The 23,026-nt window shown below is 47.5% G+C and overlaps 1 protein-coding gene across 1 annotated transcript in view; it reads right to left on the bottom strand.

Annotated features, from left to right (window-relative positions):
- Nucleotides 1-6,278: 6,278 nt before the first annotated feature.
- The window catches only part of LOC149332236 (neprilysin-2-like), a 33,021-nt gene continuing 16,273 nt past the window's right edge, over nucleotides 6,279-23,026 (bottom strand). Inside the window, exons 6-14 of the mRNA XM_089557488.1 lie at nucleotides 21,620-21,760; nucleotides 20,065-20,244; nucleotides 16,965-17,124; nucleotides 15,563-15,661; nucleotides 14,298-14,594; nucleotides 11,352-11,549; nucleotides 10,001-10,230; nucleotides 8,762-8,905; nucleotides 6,279-6,632 (exon numbers count right to left, since the gene is read on the bottom strand). Of these exons, the coding sequence (XP_089413614.1) occupies nucleotides 6,279-6,632; nucleotides 8,762-8,905; nucleotides 10,001-10,230; nucleotides 11,352-11,549; nucleotides 14,298-14,594; nucleotides 15,563-15,661; nucleotides 16,965-17,124; nucleotides 20,065-20,244; nucleotides 21,620-21,760 (1,803 nt within the window). The remainder of the gene's footprint in view (nucleotides 6,633-8,761; nucleotides 8,906-10,000; nucleotides 10,231-11,351; nucleotides 11,550-14,297; nucleotides 14,595-15,562; nucleotides 15,662-16,964; nucleotides 17,125-20,064; nucleotides 20,245-21,619; nucleotides 21,761-23,026) is intronic.

Here is a 23,026-nt window from a genome sequence, read left to right as displayed (position 1 = left end):
AAAACGTCGGATTTGTGTCAAATTAGATGGGAAAATGTGTAACTAAGCGTAATTAACACTTAAGACCCAAAAAGATGTATAATTTGGGTATCGATATAGCCACGGGAATGGTGCGACGTCACATCCACCGGAAGTCGTCACGGCATAGTGTCCTCGGCTTCCGCCCCTAAACACTTTAGTTGCCAAGTTGAATACGCTGAATACGCTCCCCACAACACTTCAAACGGCAGTTCAGAGCAGTGGGTGTTCCTACTGCGCTTCTACATTTAGTGCAAATGCAGTAATCCGGAGGTTCAGAGCCTAGCCAAATCGTCTAGTTTATGTTTCTGCTGCAGGTTGGCCTAGCGCCAGTGCTCCTTGCCGCGGCACTGCTCTCTCATCATCGTCGTCTGCGTAGTACAACTCCGCGCCTTCGCATTGATTCGAATGCAGTCAATATCCTCTTTATTTTTTCCCTTGGCGACGGTAACTCCAGTCTTACCTTTGTCTTTCGATGCAAGGGAGAAGAAAGCCACCGCGCCGATAACCGCCGCAACTGTCAGGCAGAAGGCGATGGCTGCAAAAGATGTCTCAGCGTTATAAAGTCCCTGCGTGGTTAGTGTCAAACTACACTTCCAGAACACGTTGTTTGGCTGGCTAGCGGATCTTACATCATAGAAACAGGCAATATAACGACGAAAGCAGCATGAAAAGAATGATCAGACGAGTGATTAGCTTTCTGCTGTGCTTTCTTTAGCACGTAACACTCTCCTACGCCTGAATGCATGTTACAGGCCAACGAGCAACGCCGGAAGCAGGAACGTATACATTACAATGACTTATACGGCCAACTTCACAATTCGAGGAGTAATTCAGGCACTGTAATGTAAACGCACGCACACATTCCTCTAGACCAATCGAAAGCATGTTCTGTACGTGCCAATGACACCTGTCGGTGACATCTGGCCCTGGAGGTTCCTTGCACATTGCGTTACTTTTTACGCAAGCAGCACAGATAATGAGCCTAAAATTGGAAATGGATCGTCTTACTCCGGTGCTTTGTCGGACCAGGTTTTGCAAATACATTTCCACTATTGGGTCGATGCCCTTGCTGCTTTGGCATAAAGTAGTCCTTCCTCCTTCATCCCACTGCAACGCATGTTCTACTCTTGATGAGATTCTTCCAAGTATGACAATACTTACTCCACATTAGTGACTGAAATGCAAAAGAGAATAGAAATGAGGCCTGCATTATATAAACAAAATTGTGATTTTCGATTGTACAAAAATTTAAGAAAGTTTATCAGTGTATTTCGAAACAATATTGAAAACTAGATGCCAAGCCAACGCCAGATGCAGAGTTGGATATTTAGGCGCTAAAGGTGCACAAGCGAAAACAGGCAAAACCAGTAGCACTGTTCTCTTAACTACTACCACCAGGCTTAATGCATCGTCCACCCAGAAAACAACGCTCTTGCAATGGGTCACTGTATGTCTGTATTACAAGAACTGGAACTGCAGTGCGCCGAGAGCCATCCGGGAATACTACTCGCCTTTTCCTCTCTACTCTAAGGTCTAAAAAATGAATCCTTCTTGTTTTAATTGCAAGCTGTTTGTAGCGCTCTAGGGATCGAATGTAGTGGATAGCAGTCAACTTTGCTACGCGTACTGCAATGCACGCACGAGAGTAGTACAACCTGTCTAAGAGTGCAGTGCCTATGGCGTTCGGCCGCTTAGTCCTAGGGGGCGTAATCAAATCTCGGCCGCGACCGTAGTATTTTTATGGAGGCGAAATCCTAAGACATTCCTGTTCTGTACAAAGTCAGTGCACCTTAAAGAACAAAACGTAGTAGAAACTAATACGCAGCCATTTATCTACAGCTCCTCTTATAGCCCATGTGTAGCCTTAAAACGACTCAACCACACAGACCTTACATATAGTAGATCGAGGCATAATAAATGAATAAGAAAATAGGCCTCTCCCACACCACAGTATTATAAACGGAAAAACGAGTGCTGTGTACACTCCAACTCTATAAGTGCGATAATGGTATGCTTACATGAGATTCACTTTCAGCGGGAGCCTCGAACTGCAGAAATCAAGAAAAACATTGAATGCGTATGTGGTAACAGCACGTAAAAGCTGTGCTATTCTTCATCAACAATAATGAGAAGCTAATTGTTCGAATGTGTAAGCGTATCACTCTAACGTCAATGGCATGAAATGAAATTTTTTGGAATTATTACAACAGGCAAAACAAGCAGCACGGCATAGAAAACGAACACGAAATAACGATAACCTGGTTAAAATCACGAAGAGCATGTAGGCTTAAACGTGTCAAACGAGTAGAACCGACCAATGCGCTCCGATCTGATAGCGAAGAGGATTGAGAAAATTGCGAAGGCACTTTGGCAACTGAAGTGTTGAGAGGCGAAAGCTGAGGACACTATGCTGTGACGACTTCCGGTGAATATGACGTCACACCGTTAACGAATTATACATTTTTCGGGGATCTTAAGTGTTAATTACGCTTAATTACACATTTTTTCATCGAATTTGACACAAATGCGACGCTTTTCCGACCATTCTGTGAAAATTTTCACTATGCCTTGACGACTTCCGGTGGATGTGACGTCACACCGTTCCCGTGGCTATATCAACGTCTGCGTTATTTTGACGCAATTTTGACATTTCTGACTATAACTAATTAATTACTCTACATTAATGAAATGTGGCTTCTAGGTTCATTTTTTTCTCCTCTATCTGAAGCGACCATTCGCTTTCTATCTTGTTTAGTTACCGAGTTATCACGAGTTCAACGCTGCCAAAGGTTTGACACCCTCTGCTAAAGGACGACAGCATGAGTCATTAAAGGCTTTCGCCTTAAACGAATCAAAGCCTCACATCCAACGGGGGAGCGCAATATGGAGAGGCTAGAAAATTATCCGGAGTAAGTTGGTCGCGGCTCGCGCCTGTCATGATTCATTGGGAAGAAATGGAAAATACATTTGTCTTTGGTCATCACTATGTCGCCTGACGGCGATGATACAAGTATGCATTCCCATATTTTGAAGTACGGTTCAGCTCGCCCGCTCAAATGTTCTACTATGCTTACCCCACTCTGTCCAACTGTCAGAACACTGCTCTGTGATGAGATGAGGCTGGTCCCGGAGAGGAACTGGCTTTCTGAGGGCGAGAGCAAACAAAAAAAAAAGAAATTAGGGATCTCTGTCTTCCGCCTCTGCAGTCACGTTAGACCCAGTTAGTTGATACTGAAGGCAGTACAAAGAATATGGTGGGATACACTACGAGGGATCGTCAGCCCTGGATCGGCGTAACTGTAGTCGGCCATGGTGGACTTCTTCCAGGTCTTTCACGAGTCAATATGAAACGTAGGGAACTGCGTCGCAGCAGAGGTCAGTGCGAGAAGGTCCAGGCAGGAAAGTCCTCAGCAACCGGTCTAAAAAGAAAAACAAACTTTGAAAAACACTTTCAATTCACACCTGTCTGCACACTGCCTAGAAGATGCACGTTGTAGGTGAGCCCGTTAAAAACTATGATAGTGATGTCGCCAGTAGTCGTGGAATATAGCTAACACATGCGTGATGCATCGAGCTTACAAATTGGTTGGCTATACGCTTTGAGTACCACAGTGCGCTTCGGGAACTTGCAAAGCCAAGAGAACTACCTCTTTTTTATCACACGCCAGCACTCTTACTCCTTACCGCACAGCAGGTTTGTGATACCACCGATCTGCTGTCGGATCAAACAAGCATAGCCAAAAAATTAGGACGATAATAAACAAACTATCGCGCTACCCCAAATACAGGCAAATAATGCAGAAGTATCGCATATACGTTTTTGAGATACCAACGGTCGGCTTAAGCGATGCCCAACACAGAAGCCGCCTTGCTATCTCATCGAGAACGACATGGGGATTGCAAACGGACATCAGACACATTCAGACAGACTGCCCACCTGGCCAGGAGACGAGACGAAGAAGCTGGGCGAAGGAACGACCACGAAGGGACTTCCACCTGGAGGGCGGGCGTCAAGGGCTTTCCTTTTCAGTCTGGGCTGCGAGCAACGAAAGGGCGATGCCTAGCAAGGTCTCCGATGCACGAGAAGGCTGGACTGGCTGAAACCGCTCGGCGCGTGCCCTGCTTCTTCTTCACTTACCGCTCTGTTAGTTGTCTCGAGACAGGCAGTGTTAAAAAAAAAGGATCCATTAATCTGCGCCAGCATTCACTTTAAGGACAAATAAACGGGTCCTCATTCCCCATGCACTTTCTCCCTCCCTCGTGACTTATCGGTATTAGAGGGAGGTGTCCCTCAGAGGGATAAGGACTGGGGGAAGGCTGGGGGAAGGGGGGAGGTGCCTCTTATCCCGTCGGTCACGTGCCGACGGGACTCTCAAGAAGACGCAGAGCCCAGCACCCGCCCGAGGTGTTCCACACGAACCGCAAAGGAGAATGTTCGCCACCTGCTGTTGACTTGTGAAGGGCCAAGGTCTTCGCGGACACGGATTTTACAGGAAACGGGACTAACGGCGGTCATGGAGGAGGAAGCGAGGAGGAAAAGGAGGAGGAGGAGGAAAGGTCTCCATGAACGCCAGGGGCCTTCTCCGGTTCCTACACGACAATACCTTACACGATTTCCTATAGTATACAGCGAACCCAAACTATGCATTTGTGCCAAGTGTGCCGTAAAAAAGTAGCCGAAAAAATTATGGTACACACGACATTTACTTGTGCTGTTACGCCCACCAGAAGAAGAAATTGCGTCGAAGTGGATTAACAGTGAATTTCCCTTGGCTGACAAGAAAAGAAAGTGCAAAAGAAAATATTTTAGAAAAAGCTCCGAGGGCCGCCTCGTTCTATTTCCTGGGGCTTTTGTTAGTGGCAGAGCTTATTATTGCATTTGTTATTGCCTTAGTGGCACTGCACATACATACTCCTTAACACACTGCCCGCTTTTATTTTACCTTTATTTCAGAAATCATCTTTCGGGACTACTCCTGTACTCTTTAATTTCGCGAATGGCTTCCTTCTAGCCCGTGATATGGCAGTGGTACGTGCGGGTTCTCTCTTCTGAGACATCGCACTGCAATCTGTGTACGTACCTGTTGGGGATACCCATGCGACTGATTTTGTGTTCACAAGTCCTGTGGGCACACGGCCGCCTACGATTTGAAGAACCTAGGAGCACTTAAAGAAGCTATGAAGAAGGCTCTTCCGCATGTAACTACTACAGATGCGAGAAAGCAATTCACCAGCTACTTTACCACTCTGGCTAACTTCTACTAAGTGTGTCTCCCCCGAGGTTGAACTACGCCTGCTAAAGCTAACAACTTCCGGTCGGCGTTGCGTTGAATGTGACGAAACATCGTTCCCGTGGCTACCTCGATACCCAAATTATAGATATTTCGGTGATCTGATTTTTTTATCTAATTTGACACAAATCCGGCGCTTTTCCGACCATTCTGTGACGATTTTCACTATTACGTTACGACTTTCGGTGGATGTGACGTCACATTGTTTCCGTGGCTATATCGATATCCGCGCTATTTCGGCGCAATTTCGACATTCTTGCGTATAATTAATGAACCAATTATTCTGCAGTCATCACACTTGTCTTCTGGGTTGGTTTTTTCCTCCTCTATCTGAAGCAACCATTGGTTTTCTTCTATCTGTTTTAGTTCCCGAGTTAAACGCGAGTGACACGGTTTTTTAACGGACGACAGTATGAGCCACTAAAGGCTTTCGACTTAAAACACCTCGTAAACTGCGCTAAAAGAAAACAGCGCAGCAACAAGGTCAAGAGTGAAGACAGGACAGGCGCTGACTGTCAACCACATAAACTAGCCAGAAAAATCAGCAAAGCATTTCATATTCACAAAACCGCGACACATGCGTATGCACCCTATCCGTTATCGTTCATGACTGTGAACTTTGTACCTTGACCACGATGACTGAAGTTGACATCTTATCAGTGTTCTTGGTGTAGCTCATGCGTGCTCTTGGTTGTAAGGAGAGCATATTTTTTGTGCTCCTTTTCAATAAACCTTCAGTTGCTAGTCAGCGCCTGTCCCGTCTTCTCTCTTGTGTACGTTGCTGCGCTGTTTTCTTCAAGTATATACCAATACGCTCAACTTGCTGTTTTGCAGAAAATTGCATCACATAGTATCTTAATCTTCCTCTGTTTGTAGTTTTTTTTTGGCGCGTGAGACAGCAGACAACTGTATTTGTTGAAGGGAGTTTGTAACACTAACAAACCTGTTTATTTTCACTACAAAACTCTACCAGAACGAGCACCTGTCTGTAGGGTTCATGAAATCACCAGGCTTGCACTGGAATTCTTCGGCAAACTCCGGCGTGTTCTGCAATGGCACGATGCAGCGCGAACGGGCTGCCCAGTAGCGGCTCGAAGGTTGTCTGCGCTGATCGTTTAATGGCTGAGCGCACCATTTGCTGCAGTGCGCCACGAAGAACAGCTGCTTGGCGCTAAGCCTAATGCCCGGCAGATTCGCCTCGCGTTCTCTGGTGGAGAGGCCTTGGTATGCGGCCTGCGCCAGCAGCAGGCCCGTGAAGTCGGTGAACCCTTCAGAGTCCACGGTCTCGTTGGGTGTCCGCGCACGTGACGACGATTCCGTCTGCAAGCGGTATCAGATTGAATGCTAAGGAAACAATTGTACTTCATAGATTGAAAGAAGCCCTGAGCCACCTTTCGAGATTCGTGAGTTGGGAGATGCTGCGGATGAAATTGCATCACCATCACCATGAGCTGAATGCACCCACTGGAGGGCAAAGGCCTCTCCCATGCCTGTCCTTTGCCAATTGCGCCCACCGTGTCCCCGCAAAACTTCTTGATCTCATCCGCCCACCTAACTTTCTGCCGCCCCCGGCTACGCTTGCCTTCTCTTGGAATCCATTCCGTTACCCTTAAGGACCAGAGGTTATCTCGCCTTCCTTGCCCAAGCCCATTTCTTCCTCTTGATGTCGGCTCGGTTTAATTTACCCGCATTTGTTCCCTCACCTACTCCGCCCTCTTCCGATCGCTTAACGTTACACCTATCATTTTTCTTTCCATAGCTCGCTGCATTGTTCTTAACTGAAGCCGAACCCGTTTTGCGTTAGCCTACACGTTTCTGCCCCATGGGTGAGTACCGGTAAGATAAAGCTATTGTATACTTTTCTCTTGAGGGATATTTGTAAGCAACCATTCATGAGCTGATTGAACCTGCCATATGCGCTCCAACCCATTCTTATTCTTTTAGTTATTTCCGTCTCATGATCCGGATCAGCGGGCACTACCTGCCCTAAGAAGACCCATTCGTAGCGTATACAATACGCTACCATAAATGTGCCACAGCTGTGCCACGATCGCATCAGCCACAAAACGACTCAAACCTTGAGGGAAAAAAAAGATAGTGCAGAACATCAGCCTTTCGTGCATCAGAAATAATTCCTGTCAGCGTGAACTGCGCAATACACAAACGAACCACACGCGGTACAGCGCTAACCACAGATGCAATTATAGGCCAGCTACATATATCCTCGTCAAAAGCAGCGTATATTAGGCTGGAAATCTGTTTTACACGGAGTTCATTACGAACGCGTCAGTTCTGCGACCGAAGTGTCTTTTGGAAAAACGTCGTACCCCCTATGCTCGAACGCAATCTCCGTTTCAGCAAATCTGTAGGATAAAGGGTGTTATGAGCAGCATCTGTGGTTGGCTGCTTTGCCTAAATCAGGTTTCTGCTCCAATCAGACAAATAACTTAACATTTTCTCGCATTTCGGCATGAGATCTGTTGAGGCGCGAAAAAGTCAATTGAAGGACAAACAGCCAAGTCAAATGATCTGGGCTGTGGGGGGCTGTATAGTAGTGCACATAACTTTGGAGGCACAAAAATTGTCTTTCAGAAATGTTAACGTCGCTTGCATTTCTATAAAGCTTATATGTTCGTGCTTCTCTGCTAACATTTCGGTTTTCTTGTCCGCGTTTCATTTATTGAGTGCACTATATGCTTACTACACTAAGATCGCAAAGCCTTCTCGTAACATTCCCCAAGCTTATGTGGAACAGGACAGTAAGTTCACCCGCTAGCTACATGGTCGGTGGTGCATGGCAGCAGAATTATGCTATAAAACGTCAACATTTATGTAATTGGGAGAAATTCATCCTAATTTCTAAATGAAACCAGTGGTCCAGACGTCACCAGACTAGTCGCTTCTTGTTCCGAGATAATCGCGGTGGATAAGGAACGTAGGCTGAAGGACGATAGGTCAACTACCTGAACCTGAAGGGGTCAGCCCAATACGTTTTATTATAATTTCTAAAGGAGAACGAGCTTCGAAGAAAAAAAAATACCTCTTGGCAACACTTAAGTGGAGGTTCATGTGTGTGATTTTTGTTTTTGTTGCGAAAGCAACACTACGCGAGTCTCCGAGCCATTTGAGCAGTGACGTCACATGGCGCACAGCTGGCGCGCCGCCGCCGCCGCCGTCGCTGCGCAGGTGACTCAGAGATGCCACCGGCGCGCTCGCCAGTTGCGCACGCGCAGTAGCGGCGCAAGCTAGCGAGCAGGGGTGCGGCCGCTGACGCGCGCTCTCCATCGCCTCTCTCTCTCTCTCCTCGTTGCTTTCGCAATCCTCCAGGTTTAAATAAAGCTAAACCACTGCCATATTTTTTTTCGAAACTAGTTGGAGATCTTTGATTAAGTGCGCTCAGGCAAACTTGCGATCAAGCACTCTCAAGCGTATACGCTGTGATTACGTACCCGTTCGAACGCGGCACGAAGGCAGAGCAGCTTCTCTCGGTAACGCTTCATCGTTGAAGTGCTTTCGAAGTGCACCGGACGCAGCCTGTCGTCGTACGCGATGCCCCGAACGTCAAAAGCGTGCATCAATTCATGTCCGGTGATCTGCAACCAAAAATGGCGCGGCGGAGTCACCGTTTCCGGAATATTGGAGTACTGCACTTGTAACTAATACTAACTATTCGCATACAGCTCAGTAAAGCCACCAGTTAAAGGGCGAAAATTTGAAGACTTTTTGTGAATGTCTCTTTAAAAACTGACAGGAAGATTAATCCTCGGTAATGCGAAACTGAGCTCGGATGTTGAGAGTTCTTTTCCGACAGGCTCTCTCAGGCACACTCACATACATGCGTACAGTCTTTGTCAAAAGTAACCAGGCTCCATGGTTTGCTTCTAGCTCGTACAGTGGAGCCCTTACAGCTTCCCTGAAGCTGAAATGGTCGTTAAAGGTAAGGACTGGCAGTCTTCTTACCTTCCAACACGTTTTGGTCTTTAGGGAAGTCACAAGCGCTCCACTATACATGCTAGAAGCAAACCCTGCAGCCTGGTTACTTTTGCCAAAGACGGTACATATATACCCTAGTTGACAAAAACATTATATGTTGACACACAACACTAATCTTCCTACCGCCTGACCGTTATTTGTGCTGTTAGCTGTTGGAGCAGGGCAACCAGGGAAAGGCAAGTCAAGCGTGTCCGGCGAAGGCGGCAGGGGTGGGGAAGAGAACTCGCACGTACCCTCGCCTACTTATATGGCGTTTTCCCCCCCTCCTTGCTCCTCCTCACTCTCCCAAGTTTACAACGGCATCACCTCCGACCCGCAACCAGAAGCGGTCTAATTGCAGCTGGGCTGTAGAAATTGGACTAGAAATATCTCCTATCATACAGAGCTGAACATCGACACATTAAGTCCGCACAGAAAATTTGAAAACCCTGTGACATAATTGCGTCGCTCACCGCGTGACTCCTGCGTCCCCGCACGACCCCCTGCGCCCGAACGTGACGAGCGGGAGGGGCTGCCGCCGCGCTCTATCTGTTGGGGCAGTGGCGTACATTGCGACGAGGAGGTTTTAGTGGGCGCCGTCTGATGGCGGCATTTTTCGCTCACGTCCAACGCCGCCGACGACACCGGCTTTTCTGCGACACGGGCCCCTTAACGCTGTCGCGTTAAAAAGAAGGACACACCACAGCCAAGAGTACCTGTCCGAGACTTCCGTAGTTGAGTGCAGCCGGTGCCTCAAAGATAAAGATGGGCAGCTGCAAAATTCCTGCGTAGATTTTGATGGTGTTTTCGTCGAAATTGTAGAAGGCATTGATGTAGGACGGCCGGTACCTGGCATTGACGTGTCCTCTGAAGATGCAAATTGTCACCAGGCGGCGGGACGCCATATATGGGGTGAAGAATTCCGTGCCGACTTGTGGGAAATGAGCTGCGTCCACGCCAGAAAAGGATGATGAGTATTGTCGTTTATGTATCGTCAAATAAAATATGTTGATTCATTTCATGTTCAAGGCAGACAGCAGGGACGGCTCAAGGATCTTCAAGGGGGGGGGGGGGGGTAGTACAGTAATTTAGTATGTCGTGATGTATTACTGGTTTTGTTCCTCCCAAAGATAATACAAGCAAAATATTTAATATAAATCAGCGAGAGCTTAACCCACTTCAAAAATGCCTAGGGCGCTTCATGAGAACTGCCTTATCAGCAAACGCCCTTTTAGTCACAGTCGCAAGGAAACACAATCATTTGTTGGTCGTATCTTTCCGAATACAGACGTATACTAAAGACTTTTCTCGGAGCGATTGCAACAAACAAAAATCAATACGCACAGCACCTTTGAAGCGAATCCTCATAGCAACGACAGACCATGGCCAGTGCCTGGCTGATTACATTGACTCAGCCACTCAATTAACCGCGTGCAACTAATAAGACGGATTGATCAAATTTAACAAACCAATTCTGAAGTGGACGAATACAAGCAGTAAATCTGCAGAGACAACGGGCGACCCTTCGAAATAATGGCTGTGGCTCAATTCAGCTGAGCCAGAATGTAGAGCGAAAGCTCTGCCAGCAAGCCCTCCAATTATATTAGCGCGAGCAAATCACGCGATGAAACACCTGCGACAAGTGCAAGAGCGAGCGCCCAGAGCGGCGGACGTGTCTGCCAAGCACAAGAGCGAATCACGTGACACATCACATGACACAACTGGCGAGGAGGAGCGGCCCAGCAGCAGCCAGCGCTGCGACGGACGTGACTGTGAAGAGCGCAGCTGTGGCGTCGGCGAGACACATGGCATGACGTCATAGACACATGCGTCGCTCCTCCCGTTAGAGGTCAAATCTAAGAGGCAGTTGAGCTTCAGGCTCAGCGTTGGAAGAGTAGAGCTTTCGCTCTAATAAGTGCGAAACAGCGCTCGCACGAAATGGAGTTAGAACAGATGCAAACGAAGCGCTTGCTTTGAGTCTGTTCTTACATCACCCCATCCAATGCTATTGAGCACTAACTTGTCTCGATGCGTCAACCGGCCCAAATTTCTACTTTCGCAGCTCACCGTAAAACGTTTCCACCAGGGTCTCGTTGCTGTACTCTTCCGGGTAGGACAACTGCAGCCGCATGCTCTTCGCCTTCTGTAAAGCCACTGTGCGCAAGGGCTCTTGGATCCACGACGCCTTATCGATCTTTTCCACCAAGGTGTCCATCAAGTCCGTCGCCACATGTCGGGCTGACGTCACCACACCCCGGTGTATATCTAAAGAACGCCGCTTCCATTCGGAAATGACGGCGCCGAAGGCGTAGGACATCCGACGCCATGAAACAAGGCAGAGATAATAAAGATAATACGCGGCTCCATTTCAGATATGTGCAGGAAACTGGCTGTAATCAGTTCAGGACAGATTAATATCTGTAATCTATAATAACGCAGGCTCCGAGGAACCGTGTCATCTTATCTTGCCCACATTATTAAAATTACCTAAACATAGTACACTAGAAAAATGTGCACGCAAGAAAAATGACTGGCGTTCAAGGTGGCTTGAGCCTACTTCTACGAGCGAAAGCTCTGCGAAGCACGGTCTCCACTGTATCGAATAAAATGCCAAGGTCAAGGCCCAAGGTCGGTCAGAGGTGAAGGTCAGGTACCCAATGGTCATAGTCTATGATATCACGTGGTCATACTATGATAGTTTGGGCGATACCACCTCGCAGTTAAGTTCGGTTTGACCTCGTGAGGCATTGAAGGTCATTGCTGTTCTGGTGACCACTGTCTTAAACCAAATTCCAAGGTGAAAGGGTGAAGGTCAAGGTCAGGTACCCAACGGTCATAGTCGCATGATCACGTGGTAGTAATAGCGTATCTTGGGCCATATTACCGCGCAGTTCAGTTCGGTTTGACCTTGTGAGGCATTGAAGGTCATTGCTGTTCTGGTGACCACTGTCTTAAACCAAATTCCAAGGTGAAAGGGTGAAGGTCAAGGTCAGGTACCCAACGGTCATAGTCGCATGATCACGTGGTAGTAATAGCGTATCTTGGGCCATATTACCGCGCAGTTCAGTTCGGTTTGACCTCGTGAGGCATTGAAGGTCATTGCTGTTCTGGTGACCACTGTCTTAAACCAAATTCCAAGGTGAAAGGGTGAAGGTCAAGGTCAGGTACCCAACGGTCATAGTCGCATGATCACGTGGTAGTAATAGCGTATCTTGGGCCATATTACCGCGCAGTTAAGTTCGGTTTGACCTCGTGAGGCATTGAAGGTCATTGCTGTTCTGGTGACCACTGTCTTAAACCAAATTCCAAGGTGAAAGGGTGAAGGTCAAGGTCAGGTACCCAACGGTCATAGTCGCATGATCACGTGGTAGTAATAGCGTATCTTGGGCCATATTACCGCGCAGTTCAGTTCGGTTTGACCTTGTGAGGCATTGAAGGTCATTGCCTCATCCACATCGAAATCAGAAGTTGTACATCGAGAAGTAGAGCTCCCGCTCTAAATGTCCTGGATGGGCAACCTGACCTCGGCGAGCTCGAAGAACTGGTGAGGCTAGGCTAGTAAAGTCAAATCAACAATAAAGAGGTGTCTTGAAGAACAAGCACCACTCTCGTATTACTTAACCTGCCCAATTTACTCACGAAGGCACAACATTGCTGTTATAACAATAGCCCGAGATAGTTTCAGATTGCGCTGAAACTGCCGGGAAACGAAAACACAATAGCCCCAAAGGTGTGCCGTTGTCTGTATTCCTTCGCCTGGTCAGTTAAAGTCTGTACAGTACAGAGAATTTAAGGCTCTGTCCAATGAAGCTGAGAAAGAAGTTTAAAGTAAAAAGGAACAGAGCTGTCACTGCGTGGTAGACAACCAAGGCACCCTCCAATTCTCTGCTTCCACACTGTAGTGAATGTCATTACTGCCAGTATTACCGGCAACATTGCAATATGTTTAGATACCACCTTCAGCGCTAAAAGGGACGCTGGGGGACGAAATGAATGTCGCCTGTATCGAGAGATAACAGTTTTAATGACTAAGATAATACTTTCGCTGCAAACGGAGCTCTAATAGGTTAGAAAGAGGTAAAAAATTTATTAAAAGGTGTCGCTGTCTCTGACCGCCAAGAGAGTTTTTCCAAGCGCGGTTATCTGAGGGAAATGAACACCGCTATTCATATTCACACTAAGATCTCGGAGCCCTTCCCAATCATTGTGTCAGAAGTTTGAACTGAGAGCAGGGAAAATCGTTCAATAAATTTTAATGACCAATAAATTTCCCCTTCGGCTGCCGATGTTATCATGTACTTTTAAAAAAACTTCGGGACACTTTTCACTTCGAGTATGATGCGACATCGTTAAAAGTCCCTACGGTCACTCCGGGTCCCCTGGCGGACCCTTTCGGAGCCATCGACACGTTTGTTTCCATCACATGCCCTTCAATACACATCGTCATTCATATTAATTGAAGACGCTAATTATTATCCTAGTTAAGTGTTCCTGTAGTGTAATTCACCTACTGTGCATTGTGAAGTGCTCGTACAAGGCCTCCATTTATCCCGCTGAATATCCTACACAGTGTTCCTAACAAGAATACGCCTATATGGGAGTAAACAGGGTGAAGCTGTCCTCTAATGCCCTCCATTTTATAAAAAGGAGCGCGCCAGTGAACAGCTTACTCCCATTTTACTCCTGTCTGTTTAGAGTGTATACTGAACGAGCGTTCCTCAGTGGTGCAGGGTCAGCGTGCCCAGCTCTTGATGATGATGATGATGATGATGTCCTCAGGCTTAATGGTCCATACCTACGGCGGGAGATTGGCCAGGATGCATAGCTCTTGACGCAAAGAATAGCGCTTAGATTCTTCACATTATTCCTTTCTTTTCTGCGAAGCTGGTTTTCTGCGTCAGTATCCCCGCAACCAATCAGGATTTTCCAGTCGCACCGACGCCGGGATTTGAACCGAACGGGACCTTCAAAGCTACCGCGTTACTATAGTCACAGAAAGAAAGAAGTACTCACAGGTCTTCATGTACTGGTGCGTGATGGCCATCGCCATCACGTTGGAGACGAGTTCGTAGCAGAAGCCTTCGCCGCCTCCCCATCTCCTCGCAGCCTCGGCCAGCCTCAGACCGTGTGCGAACGGGAGAAGCCGGCGAAGCAGGGTCCACGCCAATAGAATGCGTGCGTCGTGGCGTAACAAGCGAGAGCCGTCCATCAGTAGCCCGACGACGGCCGGCGCGTTGTCCCACAGCATCACCGCATCCTCGGCCTTGAACGTCTTGCTCGTATAGTGCAGGATCATCCAAACCCAGTGTGCTGGAGAAGACGCCCGATTATAGGGCGTTGTTTGCTGCTTGTCAGGCGAACTTCGATTCGGAACTCAATAGCAGCGAGGACTGTGTATCAGACATGCTTGCGTTACTTCAGTCGAGGAAGGACTTTAGTAGTTTAGTTGGTTTGTTGGTTTATGGAGTTTAACGTCCCAAGGCGACTAAGGCTAAGAAAGACGCCAAAGTGAAGGGCACCGGAAATTTCTACCACCTGGGGTTCTTTAACGAGCACTGTTATCGCATAGTACACGGGCCTCTAGAATTTCGCCTCCATGGAAGTTCGACCACCACGGCCGGGACCGAACCCGCGTCTCCGGATCAGCATCCGAGTACCGTAACTACTCAGCCACCGCGGCGAATGGAATTTAGTAGTTTGATGAGCCAAGTTTCTTCCAGGATGGACTCATCTGACCACATAAAAAAAAACACTTGTGCTAGAGCCAAATAAAGTTATCCTATCCTATCCTATCCAGGTCATCTTTTGAAACACATGTGGAGTGTAGCAGAGTGAATCGGGTGGTTGATATTCGTTCATAACTATGTTTAATTGCCACGTCCTCCAAGAAGCAAGCAAAGAAAGAGGAAGGCCCAACTACCGTGTAGGGTTATTACCTTGTAACGTCGCCCCTGAACATCATGCTGAAGCGCCATCCATCAAGCCCACAACTGATAAAAAGGTAAACACTCACCTATGCTACTTTGGTTTGAATGCCAACATTCGCCGAAACCAAGTATGTTGGCTTAAAAAGTTTTCTTTTTAAAGAGTTCTGCCATGTGTGCCGAGCATATTCTTAGAAGCCGTTTATATCCTGCCTGTTCTGGACCACGGTGCATGAGGCCCTCAGAGGAAGCCAAGCGGAGCACTTTCATTTGAGTCACATCACTATTCGTTATACTCGCTCCCTTCGAACTGTTAAATCCTCGGAAGCACTTCGTAAAGGAAGCCGAGCGCACCTTTTGCTATGATGCCTTCCGTCAAGGTTCCAAGTTCCTCCACCGTTGTCTGCGTTGCCGTGAACTTCTCTCGTCGCAGTTGCTTTATGAATTCGTACACTGCGCGAAAAGACAAGGAGAAAGGCGCGAAATTACTTTGAACTTCTACCAGGACCATTGCCGCATAGCGCCACACCGCAGATTCTACAAAGCCAGAGCTCAGTGTGCTCAAGAAGCAAAACCTTCATCTTCACTGTTGTAATAGAAGCAGCAAGCACAAGGAGATGGCCAAGGGTTCTGCAATTGACTCGTGAGCGTGTTTTAAATTTCTAGTTAATGTTTGCAGTTAAATTAATGATTTATCGCGAGAGGTTGCTCGGGAAGAACAACCTCGTTCCAAAAGCTGCACCGAGGGCAGCACCTGCCATCGCACGGCAGTTGCGCAACGCTCAACCTTTTCACCCTCGCTCCAGGAGTTGTATGAGGAGTCCCAAAGATATATTAATGCAGAGAATGACCAATTGTGCATATATGGGCAATAACTCATTAACGATATCTCGTCATACCCTTATTGTGGAGCTTAAATGTCGATTCCAATTTTTAGAGCGTTATCTGTAACACTCGCATTACCCAAGGTCGCGTAAGACACAGAAGGTCATTAAACTGCGACCAGTGGGTGGTCCCATTGGTACACAGATCATGGACCACCTAATTGGCGTATAATTTCGGAGTGGTATCAAACCATTCAGCGCGTTACGGAACATAAGATTATTAACCGAATCAAAGCGTAGCGCATAATAGAGATTCGCACCGACGACCTTTGGTTCCCATTGTTTCCCACTTCCCATTTGTTTCCCTTTTCTTGAAACACGAAAGGTCCATTGAGGCCAAACTAATTGACGTATGAGAGTCGAAGTGGTGTCAAACGATTTCTCTTCTTGCGCTGTACATACTTACGTAAAAAAGTAGATAACCCGATATAACGAAAAATTTGTACCGGATACAGCGAAGATGGCTAATGACCCAATATTCGTTCGATATTGCTAACGCTCGATGCTCGTAAGCTGCCTCAGCGTTTTGCTTTTGAATGAACCTACCGCAATTAAGAAATTCATCTTTCCCCTCTATACAAAAGTTTTTTAGACGGCCTATAGACTGTCCATACACTTCTGTCTACAAAGTCTACAGACTCTCTGTAAACAAATCCTAGAGACGGTCTATAGGCAACACAAATGCTATATACTTCCTACAGACAATCTATAGCTTTATGGTCATACATTTTTAGCAGACCTTTGTCGATAGAAAGTATATAGACTGGGAATAGACAAAAATATGTATAGTAAGCCAACAGTTTATAACAAGTCTATACAATGTCTATAGACCATTTTTATAAGAGCTATCCGAGCACGACATGAATACGCACTGATTCGCTCGCTGTCAATGATGCGTTCGATGATTCGCGTAGTGACAAGGCCGCGGTCATAATCGCTGAGGTAATCGTGGTACACCTCTTCCATATTCAGAACGCCGTCCTCAGTGTGCACCTTCCGAAGCCAGTTCTCGTCCTCGTCGTTGATCTCCATCTGCCGCAGTAAAACAAGCCGCATGTGAAACTGAACATTTGCAAGAACTCTGAGTGTGACGGCCAAACAATTGGCAGTGGCTTAGCTCGGCTATGCCAGGAAATACGTAGCGAAATCGAGCGCAACGACCAAGCAAGCGGTGTGACGTCATACCAAACGGCAGCGTCGGCTCCGCGGCGAGGCGCGCGGTATGACGTCATGCGAGATGGCGCGGCGAGCGCGCGGCGTCCGCCAGATGCGGCGGTTGCCAGGCAACGGCTCAGGGTCGGTCTTTGTGTCTTCTCGGAGCAAAGGCACAGCGAAATCGCAAGTTCGCGGCCAGTGTAGCGTTCGCTACAATTAGATGGCCACACCGCATAGACAGCTCCGAATCCGACTCAATCAACTGTTTCTTTATAAGAGAGAGAGAGAAAAAACTTTATTTACACAGGAATTCGGGGCACGCCCCAGGGTCCCCGCGCGACCCCACTGCACTCAAGTGTTTATGTTCCTAAGGTCCATAACACTGGCAGCCCGGCCGGTTGCGATGGTCTCCACGGCCGGGTCCTCCGAGCGCAGCAGGGTCTCCCAGTCCTCCCAGGTCTTGAGGTTCTCTAGATCCCGCGGGGGAGGGTCCGCCGGGCAGAGGGAAAGGATGTGGAGGGAAGAGGCGAAGGGTTCTGGGCATAGGGCGCATGCCGCCGGGCAGAGGGAAAGGATGTGGAGGGAAGAGGCGAAGGGTTCTGGGCATAGGGCGCATGCCGGAGTGGGGAAGGAGGGATGATAGTGGGCTAGGGTAAGGGGTGAGGGAAGAGAGTGTGTCTGTAGTCTGCGCCAGAGCGTTGCGTGTTTGTTATCTAGGGAGGGGTGGGGCGGGGGGTAGAGCTGGCGTGAGGCTCTGTAGGCCTGCGTCAGCTCGCTGAATGAGTGCATGCGCTCCTTCGTGAATCCCCGATCCGAGGGCACCTGAGCCCGGTTTAAAGAACCTCGGGCTAAAAGGTTGGCGGCCTCGTTTCCGGGATTCCCGGAGTGCGCGGGCACCCATATCAGCTCCACTTGGCGGGGCGGGGGTGCATCGGACGAGTCTAGTATGCCAAAAGCAGGGACATGGACTCGGCCTCGAGCAAAATTTAGAATCGCAGTTTTAGAATCACTTACAATGTACCGGCCTTCCGTGCGGGTGATAGCAAGTGCAATAAGTAAGGTGGCGTATATCGTGAGCACTAAGCATCTCCATTCTGCCTTAAGTTGCCCACAAAAGCACTAGCCATGATCACTACGTTCAGATAACATAAAGACTGAAGGCGAGGTGCAATCAGTGGTGGAGCCAAAAATATATTTTCAGGGGGTGTTATACGCCACCGTAAAGAAAATAGAGTTTGCGCTGAACCCATATCTTAAGTCATTTTTCAGCTTTAATAAAGCCGAAGGGTTAGTTGATTTTCATTCTTTGTAATATATACATAAACCTACGAGTACAAGCAGGACTTCGAGGACTGCAGAAAGCGACAAAGAACTCCAGCAGTGACCAATCTAATCACGCTGTGAGCAGGCGGGGGCGTAAAATTTGGTCCTGAGGAAAAGAAATGACGCAGTAAATGTCTCGCATAAGTCAATGGACAGCGGAACCGCGCCGTAAGGGAGGAGATAAAGGACGGAGAAGAATAAATGATGAACGAGGTGTGGTAATGGAGGTCTCCGGAGTAATTTCGGCCACCTGGGGATGTTTAACATGCACTGACATTGCACAGCACCAGGGCACCTTTTGCGTTTCGCTCTCATTGAAACGCGGCCGCCGCGGTCGGGTTCGAACCCGGGAACCCTCGCTCGGTAGACCAGCACCTTAGCCATTGAGCCAACGCGGGGTGCACCCACCTTCAAACTGAGGCCCTTGTGAGCTTTTTTTCTCAAAATTAGCTCAAGGTATAGACTCCGTTGATTTTGAAGATGGGAGAGGCGCGTAACTGGCTCCCTGGGTCAGTGGATACCTCAATCGCGCTTTTAGCTACGTGGTGGTGGTGATCATCTGCAAAATACCGTGCTTTTCTACAATACTATTTCATTCGTAGCAATGTTCATCCATCAGCTATTTTTTGTTTGTCGACAATGCTTTTTTTAATGCTAATTAAAACTTCTTCAGGGTTATCGTCGATGCCTCGATGCCAGGTGACGAGGCATGGTGTATACAAGCTTAAGTTTCTTTTACAACGATACCACTGCCGTCGCTCAATTTTTTTATTTTTCTGTCCTACACTTCCTTTTCCTATCCGTATTGCTTACGAGCCACACGTTGCTTCCTTTGTCCTAACCAACCCAATGTGCCTAGCCGCTACGCTAATATTATTAGCATCTAATCACTTTTTATTGATGCTCACATTGAATAGTTTTCACAATTTTTCTTCGAAAACCGCAGGAAAAAGAAGCGCTAGAGAATAATAAAAGTCCTTCCTTCCTTCCTTCCTTCCTTCCTTCCTTCCTTCCTTCCTTCCTTCCTTCCTTCCTTCCTTCCTTCCTTCCTTCCTTCCTTCCTTCCTTCCTTCCTTCCTTCCTTCCTTCCTTCCTTCCTTCCTTCCTTCCTTCCTTCCTTCCTTCCTTCCTTCCTTCCTTCCTTCCTTCCTTCCTTCCTTCCTTCCTTCCTTCCTTCCTTCCTTCCTTCCTTCCTTCCTTCCTTCCTTCCTTCCTTCCTTCCTTCCTTCCTTCCTTCCTTCCTTCCTTCCTTCCTTCCTTCCTTCCTTCCTTCCTTCCTTCCTTCCTTCCTTCCTTCCTTCCTTCCTTCCTTCCTTCCTTCCTTCCTTCCTTCCTTCCTTCCTTCCTTCCTTCCTTCCTTCCTTCCTTCCTTCCTTCCTTCCTTCCTTCCTTCCTTCGAAGTAAAGTAGTACGCTTGCTGTGTTTGTGTTGTGTGATTTGTAACAAACGGAAAACACTGCAAATGCTTGTCTCACAGGGCAGATTGTTACTCACCTCCAGAATATAATCAGGGATGTCTGGCGGGCTGAATAACAAACCGAACTTGACAAAAAGAGGTACGCCGAATTCGAAGGACAGACTGGCGACCCGGTCCACGACGTCAAACCCAGCGTCGTACGTCATGTCGGACAGGTCGAGGCCCAAGTTCGCTAGGAAACGCTTTAACAGATGAACCTGCACGCAAGATAACATTAAATGCGCGCTCAAGCGGCGGTTTCTGAAACCTCTTTTCGGTATGTATTGATATGAACCTGCATCGACAGTGTCGAAAGTTCGAGCACGGAATTCGCAGTATTGCTGGACTACCACTAAGGAAAAACTTTCTTCTGTATGAGGACGGATCGAAATCAACCCAAAAAAATTACTCGAGGAGATGCAAGCAAAGAATTGCAGAAAAAAAGCGCACAGTATTCTACGAAGGCTCGTAAATGGAGGTAGCCATGTCCAAGACTCCATCATCAGCCATTTTCTTTAAATTTTCTTGTTAGCAATAGCACTCTAACCTACCTTCGCCATTTTCTGCCACAGTGCATCAGTATAGTTAGGTCGCTCGGCCTCCAAGCCGGAGGACACGGATGCAATAAGGGCCGCATACTTGATACTTGATGATACTTATGATACTTGTGTTGGTTCATGGGAGTTTAACGTCCCAAAGCGACTGATACTATGAGGGAACCCTTAGTGAAGAGCTCCGGAAATTTCTACCCCCTGCAGTCCTTTAACGTCTACTGACATCGCACAGTACACGGGCCTCTAGAATTTTGCTTCCATCGAAATTCGACCACCGCGATCGAGATCGAACCTGCGTCTTGCGGGTCAGCAGCCGAGTTCCATACTAAGACACCGCGGCGGCCCAAGCGTGGATGTAGCAATCACTTTGAAGACTCGGGCTGGCTTTGGGGATGGTTTGATCTCGTATAAACGAAAGGCTATTGAATGCTCGAGGATCAAGGCAGCAAACGCCGACAGGTTGCTTACTATCGAACTGCGACTCAACGAATTAAAAATATGCTGAGATCCCCCCGCATATTTCTTTGTCTCTCAGTACAAAATGTATTATATTGATAAGAATTCGATGCTAAACAGGCTATAAAAGGCTTTGTGTTATCAGTGTTTTTCCAGACGACATAAGATGTTAGGACTTAACGTTTTGAGTAAGCGTTGATAATATTCCGACTTTACGGTTTGTGTTCGTGAACCGCATGTTGTAAAAAAGGATTCTTTGCGGTAACAACAGAAATATTATGCCGCAAGAAGTCTCTACCTCGAGAGCCCCAGCTGCATCGCAACAAAGAGAAAGCGGCCTTTTGAGACAGCGACATCAAGAACAAATATTGTATTCGTACAACTTATTGTCCCATCGAGGAAATGCTTGGGGAGAGATGCCAAATCAACGTGTTGGCATAGTGCTGTAACTACCAGCCGACTCAATGCGCATGGGCCGTTGGCAGCTGGCGGCCAAAGTGCAGCGGTGTCAGCGGCTTGCGCTGTGCTAAAATATGCAATTTTAGCGGCGACCAATTTCTGCACATCACAGCACCTACATTACCTCTGTTTTCGTTGACCTCGATGCCAGTTGGTAGCACGCCAGAAACAAGGCCGCAGCCTTTTCTATGGCTGATTGGCTGCTGGGCGGGATTTCCATCTCGAAAAGCATTCTCTTGACCGTTCGCTTTGTGTAGTCCTCGATCTGATAGTGGGAGAAAAAGTAGGAGCATTAAAGGGGAACTCCACCACTTTTTGAAAATTCCGCGATATTCAAGGATTAAAATCTTTATACTGGGTAAAGCATGCCAAATGTTTTTGCCCTAGCATTTAAAACAGTGACGCAATCGATGATGGAATTTTAGGCTTCTCCTCTAAGCACCAGAGAAGTGCAAGTTTGATGTGACGTCACAGAAGGTAAGATTTCAAATTGCCGCTACCGTCAACCCACCGTGCCGTGCCTCGTTTGATGCTGCCAAAAACCTCTCGGAGGGCTTTGCCTTCAGTGGTGGTGTTTTTTCATCAAAGCAAGCGTTTATGCGTCGCAATTGTACCGGTACCTTCGATGACATCGTCCTGCGCCCCCCATTTGGCACTGTGTGCTGCGGAGAAGCTTAAGGGTCATAGCGATTTCAATCGGTGTTAACGTCACCATTTCAATTCTTATCCCAAAAGGACTTCGCATGCTTTACCTGCAAGTTTCACACGTTCGACGCCTTTAAGTTCGTAAATTTATAAAATCTACGCAGTTTCCTCTTAATAATGGCCGACGCTAGCCGAACTAATGATAACAGGAGCAGATTTAGCCGATAAGTTATGTGGTTCAGCTTTGACAAGCCAATGAAACTTTGCCTGCTGAGGAATTAACGGTGCATTCACACATGAAAGTCAGGAAAGCCTTGCTAGTGGCTCTGATTTGCGACCAACGGGATGCTTGGCGCTACGGACGTTCACAAGCAAGCACTAGATGTAGGGCCGATTTCCCGTAAAGACCTGTTCACTATCACTGTGGTCATAGCCTCAACGACCAAGGAATAAATTTTGATAGATTTCTTGCAATAACTGTATGGGCGTGCTGGGCTAGTGTCTCTCCATAGTACTCAATACCCGCTATGCTCTGTTAAAAGCTTCTCACCACTTCCAAGCTCGGGATATCTAGACAAACTCTTCTAGTTTGCACAGCTGCCAACATGTGCCTCGAATCGCTTACCACTTAAAATCACCGCGGAATTTAAAATTCTCAGTACATTTAATAGATTTTTCTATGGCCGCCGGAAAAATAGTTGCTGTGAAGGCGAGTTATAAGGCTGATTTTGCAGCGATCAGATAGAGCCAGCCATCATAATCACGGTGTTCATGCAGAATCTCGCGGGACGATCTAGTTTCATTAGAAGCTAAAAACATAGATTAAGTTACGGGGTGTTTGCTACTCACGGCCAGCAGATGGCTTTAGCTGCTGATGCTCAGGAAA

Source organism: Amblyomma mixtum, chromosome 8, assembly GCF_055824585.1.
Source record: "Amblyomma mixtum isolate Tamu chromosome 8, ASM5582458v1, whole genome shotgun sequence".
NCBI lineage: Eukaryota > Metazoa > Arthropoda > Arachnida > Ixodida > Ixodidae > Amblyomma > Amblyomma mixtum.
Note: the sequence above shows the minus strand (reverse complement) of the source record. Positions and strands in the feature narration are given on the sequence as shown.